Raw genomic sequence first — 7,274 nt, forward strand, 5'->3', positions numbered from 1 at the left:
AATCCGGACTCTACCACTATAAATCGATTAAAAGATAACAATTAGTTACACTATCAATATATAAAATTTAATTAAATCCATTATTTAATGGTTTCATTAAACAAAAAGTTATAAAATAAAGAATTGAGAGTATAACTACATGCCTATTATATTGAGGTAATTAAGGAAATAATACCTCATTCAGATCTTCTCGATGAAATAAGAAACCTCTTTAAATTAATATTTCCATGTGATTTTCAGATTTTTTAAAGCGTTTTATTTAGACTCTGGATGCCTGTTGTGACTCATCAGAATGACATGGTGGACACCTCAGATGCTACCTTAGACCTGCCTAATCAGCAAGAGATTGAAGTTGTGAGAAGAAGTAAGCGCGTGATAGTCCCTTCCAAAAGACTAACTGATTTCGTTATAGGGACTGGGCGATGAAAACGTGAAGTAGCAGCATAGGTGCGCAGGGTGTGAAGGATACCAAATGTTATAAATAGCTAATAGTGAATGTAGTAGAGTAGTCTGTTCTGTTGCTTGTGATCTGTTTCTCATCTCTATTGTTTTGCAATTCTATTCTCATCCCCTACTCTATTCTCTACTATTTTCTCTATTTTGTTCCACTGCAAATTGGGTGTTGTAATTCCGTTTAGTTGTGGTAATACAACCAGTCAGTTATCGAGTCAATTAGGTTGTTTCATTGGTGCTTTCATCCAGAAGTCTCTAATGGAGGACCAACAAGTACTCAAGGCGTTCATTGGCGATTCAATTCATGGTTCGATTCAAGAGGTAAAAGACTCATTCACCAAACAACTCACTGAGATGCGTGACATAATGATGGACAAGGTTGCAACCAAAGCGCAGACGGGGACTAATCGACGTAACCCAACGCTGGATATTGTTCGCCAGGTGCCGGTACCGGAAACTCTCAGGCACAAGCGTGCACCGGTGGAGTTTGGCCGGTTTCGTGGTGAGAATCCAGAGGCATGGATATTCCAGGCGGAGCGCTATTTTGATTTTTACAAAATTGAGGAAGATGAGCGACTGACTGTGGCATCATTCTACCTCGACGACGAGGCGCTAGAATAGTACCGGTGGTTATTTCGAAACAAACAATTGGTTGACTGGCCACACTTTGCTGCTAAGGTGAGAATACGTTTCAAACCAAAAGGACTTGAGTCAGCAGAGGGACAACTAGCAAAGCTCCGGCAAGTCACCACTGTCTCAGAGCTACAAGGTAGATTTAAGGCTATTGCTAATGAGACCGATGACATATCAGACAAGCTCATGTTGAGGCTCTTTATTTCTGGGCTTAGGGAAGACATTAAAAACTCGGTGTTGAGCCATGAGCCCAAAACTTTTGAGGAGGCACTGAACCAAGCCCATATCCACGAGCGACGGATCCTAGCTGAAAAAGGACCGACCCGGCCCGCACTGGCTAATAAGGGTACCCTCTGTTACCCAATCCTAATTCCTCTCTATTGTATCCAAATTCAGCTGCCCAAACTAATCGACCACCGTTAAAACGACTCACTCATGCCGAGCTTCAGAGCCGCCGGGAGCGCGACCTTTGCTACTATTGTGAAGAAAAGTATACAGCCGGCCACAAATGCAAGACACCACCACATTTGTTGCTCTTCACTGACGGGTCCGATGTTGAGCCAACCTTTCCAGAGTTGTTCGTCTCCGATGATATATTGGCAGAAGAGATGTAGTGTCTCGAGGTGCAGGAACACTCGGCATATCTTATCATGCATTAGCCGGTGGGCACTCGTCTTCCACACTTCGGTTCCTTGGCCATGTTAACGGGTCACCGGTCCAGATCTTGGTGGATGGAGGCAGTGGCCATAATTTTGTTCAGGCTCGTGTGGCGAATTTCTTGCAGCTCACGATCGAGTCGATTCCCAATTTTGCCGCAGTGGTGGGCAGCGGCCAACGTCTTAGGTGTGAAGGGGTGGTACGACAAGTTCCGCTCACAATACAAGGGTGTAAACTCGTCCTTGATCTATATGTATTGGACTTACATGGAGCAGATGTAGTTCTCGGAGCTTCTTGACTTTCTACTTTAGGACGGGTAATCACTGATTATGCAGAGCGTACTTTTGAATTTAACCACCAGGGAACTACTAATATCTGGAAGGGATTGGCTCTGCCAACGGCTTAACCAATACAATTGCATAGCCTTCGACGATATACAACAACAGATGCAATTTCCTCTTATTATTGTTTGCAGATAGTACCCACAACACCAGCTTAGAGTGAACAAGTTAACCCTGCTCTTCAAGCCCTTTTAGAGTCCTTTACAGATGTTTTTCAGAAGCCACAAGGGTTGCCACCAACCCGACCCCAAGATCACGCAATACATTTGATATCTGGCACAGAACCAGTTAATGTCAAACCATATCTATATCCTTACTTCCAGAAGAAGGTGATGGAGCAGTTAGTTACAGAAATGCTCCAGGAAGGAGTGATTAGGACCAGCACAAGCCCATTCTCTTCCCCAATACTTTTAGTCCGCAAAAAGGATGGGACGTGGAGGTTTTGCGTGGACTACAGGGCTCTTAATGCAGTCACTGTCCGGGATAGATTTCCTATTCCGACAATTGATGAGTTATTTGACGAACTACATGGAGCTGTGTATTTCTCCAAACTTGATTTGCTGGCTGGTTACCACCAGATTCGAGTGAGGCCTGAGGATGTCACGAAGACAGCCTTTCGGACGCACGAAGGGCATTACGAGTTCCTAGTAATGCCATTTGGGTTATCAAATGCCCCGTCTACTTTTCAAGCCACGATGAATGAAGCGTTTAAACAATATCTGCGTCGTTTCGTCTTAGTTTTTTTTACGATATTCTTGTGTATAGCCCCACATGGGACGAGCATTTGGCACACTTGCAGGGAGTGTTGGGTCTACTTCGACAGCACAACTTGGTAGCAAAAAGGAGCAAATGTCAATTTGGCCAAACCTCAGTCGACTACCTAGGTCATGTGATTTCTAACCAAGGACTCAGTGTAGATCCTGCAAAGATTGCAGCAATTCAGCAATGGCCTGAGCCTAAGACCGTAAAAGAAGTGTGTAGCTTCCTTGGACTTGCAGGGTACTATAGAAGGTTCATCTACCACTATGCCTCAATTGCTGGACCCCTCACAGACCTACTGCGAAAGGATTCTTTTGCTTGTATAACAACTACTCAAGCCGCTTTCGGCACTCTCAAAGGCAAACTCAGTACCACACCTGTCCTAGCCTTACCCGACTTCTCTCAAGAATTTCAACTAGAGACAAATGCTTCTGGATAGGGCATTGGGGTAGTGCTCTCGCAAAGGGGCCATCCAGTCGCATATTTTAGCCAAAAGTTGAGTAATAGGATGCAAGGGGCATCGACCTATCATAGGGAGATGTTTGCAATTACCCAGGCAGTTAGCAAGTGGTGCCAATACTTGCTTGGGAGGAGATTCACCATATACACAGACCAACAATCCCTCAAGAATTTGACAAACCAAACAATCCAGACCCCTGAACAACAGAAGTGGCTGAGTAAATTGGTAGGATTTGATTTCCTGATCATATACCGCCTAGGCAAGTTAAACCAAGCTGTTGATGCTCTCTCTCGAAATTCTGAGGTTGTTTTCCTTACTATAACTGTACGGGGTTATGATCTTGAGTGTGAGCTCAAGACACTAAACAAGACACACCCTGAGTTAATAGCACTGCAGCATACCATACAAGACAACACCATTGCTGACTCGGGCTTTACCTTACGAAACGGTCTCATATTTTTTCGGGGTTGATTGGTCATTCCCGCTGATTCTCAGTTGAGGCAAACACTGCTCCATGAGTTCCACGTCACGGTAGTTGGTGGTCATGCAGGCGTGTCACGTACCTATCATAGAATAGCTTCTAATTTTTATTGGAGGGGCATGAAGAAGGATGTTCAGAATTTTGTGGCTGCTTGCCAAATCTGCCAACAAATGAAGATTCTCACCATCTTCCCGCTGGACTACTTCAGCCTCTGCCCATTCCCTCTATATTATTTGAGGATATAGCAATGGATTTTATCACATGCTTGCCTGGTTCGAGGGGTAAGTCGACTATCATGACAGTTGTGGATCGACTGTCAAAGTATGGACACTTCATCGCCTTGCCATCTTCCTTCACTGCACAATCAGTTGCAGAGGCTTTTGTAGTGGGGATCATTCGACCCCCCCCCCCACAAGGTCGATTGTACCCTCGCTTCTTGCATAGTTTTTGGCAGGAACTTAATCGTTTGCAAGGCACTGCCTTAGCTATGAGCACCGCGTACCATCCCCAGACGGATGGCCAATCAGAGGCCTTGGACAAATGTGTGGAGCAATATCTTCGTTGTTTTGTGGCTGATTCTCCTAGTAGATGGGTTGCGATGTTACCGTGGGCAGAGTACTGGTACAACACCTCCTATCATACCTCGGGAGGGATGACCCCATTTCGAGCTTTATATGGGCGAGATCCGCCTACTGTGGCACGATATATCTTGGGCAGCAGTCCTAGTGAGGTGGTTGAAGCTTATTTGGTGGACAGAGATGAGGTTTTGGCTCTTCTTAAGGCTAATCTCGTCCGTGCGCAGAATCGCATGAAGATTCTAGCTGACAAGAGTCGAAGGGAGTTAACTTTTCAGGTGGGTGATTGGGTTTATGTCAAACTCAAACCTTATCGTCAGAATACTGTACGCCTTCAACAACATCCAAAACTGGGTAGGCGCTACTTTGGCCCATTTAAAATTCTTAAACGCATTGGAGAGGTTTCTTACAAGTTAGAGTTACCCGAAGCTGCTCGTATTCATCCTGTCTTCCACATTTCAATGCTCAAACAGTGTGTTGGAGAACCTGCTGAGCAAATCACTCCTCTGTATCTTACAAATATGACTGGCCCTGGCCCTGATTCTTCTCTGAACCTTGAGGACAAGGTTCCCTTGTAGGGCGGGAGTATTGTTGTGACTCATCAGAATGACATGGTGGACACCTCAGATGCCACCTTGGACCTGCCTAATCAGCAAGAGATTGAAGTTGTGAGAAGAAGTAAGTGCGTGAGAGTCCCTTCCAAAAGACTAACTGATTTCGTTATAGGGACTGGGCGATGAAAACGTGAAGCAGCAGCATAGGTGCGCAGGGTGTGAAGGATACCAGATGTTATAAATAGCTAATAGTGAATGTAGTAGAGTAGTCTGTTCTGTTGCTAGTGATCTGTTTCTCATCTCTATTGTTCTGCAATTCTATTCTCATCCCCTACTCTATTCTCTGCTATTTTCTCTATTTTGTTCCACTGCAAATTGGGTGTTGTAATTCCGTTTAGTTGTGGTAATACAACCAGTCAGTTATTGGGTCAATTAGGTTGTTTCAATGCCTGCAAGTTGATTGCATGTGATCAACTTTCCAAGCAATTACCTCGGAGATATAATACAGTAGTAATTAATTTTCAGTTAGCGGTTGAGTTAGAATATTCTGATTTCTGAGGCATAGTATTAGTTCTTTTTTCCCGAATGTGGTATTGTAGTAGTTGATTAGGTGAAGTTATTGACTTGTGTATAATAAAGATCATGTGAAAAATAAAAAATAAATTAAGAACAAGCTTATGTGATGCACTTGCTAGGAATCCAGTGCAAAACACACTTTCTGATTTTTAAGTTCTCACTATTTTCTGCTGGAGTTCTCTCTTTCCACCCTCTCAATCAGTTTACCCATTCTGTTTCTGATTTTTTTATCTTTTTTCTAGTATTGCTAATTGTTGTTATCCGTACTGTTGTAAAGAAAAATCTCTTCTAGTTTGAAGCTATGGAAGTGTGCCTGACCATCCAAAAAAATATCACACACGTTAACATGATATTGGAACATGACAGAGATTTTGAGTTTGAGACCCGTGTCACATTATATAGACAAACAATATCAGGTGCTTATATAGAGGCGGAGTTAGAATTTGAAGTTTATGATTCCGAACCTGTCACCGAACTCATAACTTATTTAGTCATTGGATTCGCAGTTAAATATTTATATATATTTAGTGAATTTTCTAATACAAAATAAAGTCTTAAGTAAAAACTACTTGGTTCGTCCGGAACCCGTTAATCATACAATACCTCCGCCCCTGCGTGCTTATCTCATGAAAAAAAACCAACACGTGAGGGAACATTTTAAAGACATAAATAAAGTCAATCATAAATAAATGTATGCTTTGATACCATGTTGTGTGAAAGAATCAATTGAATTATGAAAATATACAAGAGTAAGGTGTGCGTACAAACTACTATCCCAGACCCTATCGGGGCCTCTTGTTTTTGTAAATATACGAGGGAAGAACGCGAAAAGATTAGCAAATCAACTTCTGCTAATCCTAAATAAAGATTCGCAAAACAGGAGATAAAACTGGTGCCGTCGGCCATAACTTCAATTCAACATCTACATCAGGGGTTAAGTTCAAGTCCAAGACGCAGAAAATTCTTTTGCTGCTATTTGACTTCTTCAATACCGGAATCATCGTCTTTCCGGCGACCGGAATAATCGTCTTTCCGGCTGCCGTCGACGTTTTATTAATTTCATCACGGTGACGCCTCATGTGGCCGCCTAATGCTTGACCCAAAGAGAACTCCATACCACAAATAGAACACTCATGCATTTTATTCTTTTTGGATTGAACAAGAAAATCTCCGGCTCCGATAAGTAATCTTGGCCGTTTATGACTTGCACGGTGGCCGCCAAGAGCTTGGAAAGATGGAAAACGTTTATTGCAAGTCTTGCATTCGAACTCATTGTGATTATTTGATGAAGCAATATCATTTAAGCGAGACAAAAGCATTAAAGCGCAATTAGCCATGGCTTGTGCTTCCACTTGCCTATCCTCTTCTCTGTTTCTTTTCATGGCATTCATAATATTGATGGAGAAAAAACAATGAAGATACTAAGATGTCTTATTGTATACCAAATTTGAAACTTTTAGAGAAATATGAGAACGAGGTTATGATACACTTGGGTTGTTGCTTCCACATACTATATATATATATATAGAGAGAAAGAGAGGTGTTTTAGGTTTGACCTAAGTTTGCCTGTTTTGAAAACACGTGACAGTTTATTACTCCATAAGTCAAAGAAATACAGTTACTCGGAAAAAGGTAATGATGGAAATAGATTTGAAGTCAGCAGCAGCATATGCTGACACGTGTCAGTTCTGAATAGGAGAGTGTACGTTGGATTCTTGGGGGTTTCTAGAACATTTCCAAGAGCTTTCAATGAGGTTGGCACTTGCAGACGTAGCTCGAAAAGGA

The 7,274-nt window shown here is 42.6% G+C and overlaps 1 protein-coding gene across 1 annotated transcript; it reads right to left on the reverse strand.

Moving 5' to 3' along the window:
• Positions 1–6,198: 6,198 nt before the first annotated feature.
• On the reverse strand, positions 6,199–6,975 carry LOC104114271 (zinc finger protein ZAT8-like). Its single transcript, XM_009624666.4, has one exon. It carries the CDS (start codon positions 6,878–6,880, stop codon positions 6,347–6,349), a length of 534 nt encoding a protein of 177 aa, XP_009622961.1. The 5' UTR covers positions 6,881–6,975; the 3' UTR covers positions 6,199–6,346.
• Between the last annotated feature and the right edge of the window lie 299 nt (positions 6,976–7,274).

The sequence above is a fragment of the Nicotiana tomentosiformis genome, chromosome 11 (assembly GCF_000390325.3).
Source record: "Nicotiana tomentosiformis chromosome 11, ASM39032v3, whole genome shotgun sequence".
NCBI lineage: Eukaryota > Viridiplantae > Streptophyta > Magnoliopsida > Solanales > Solanaceae > Nicotiana > Nicotiana tomentosiformis.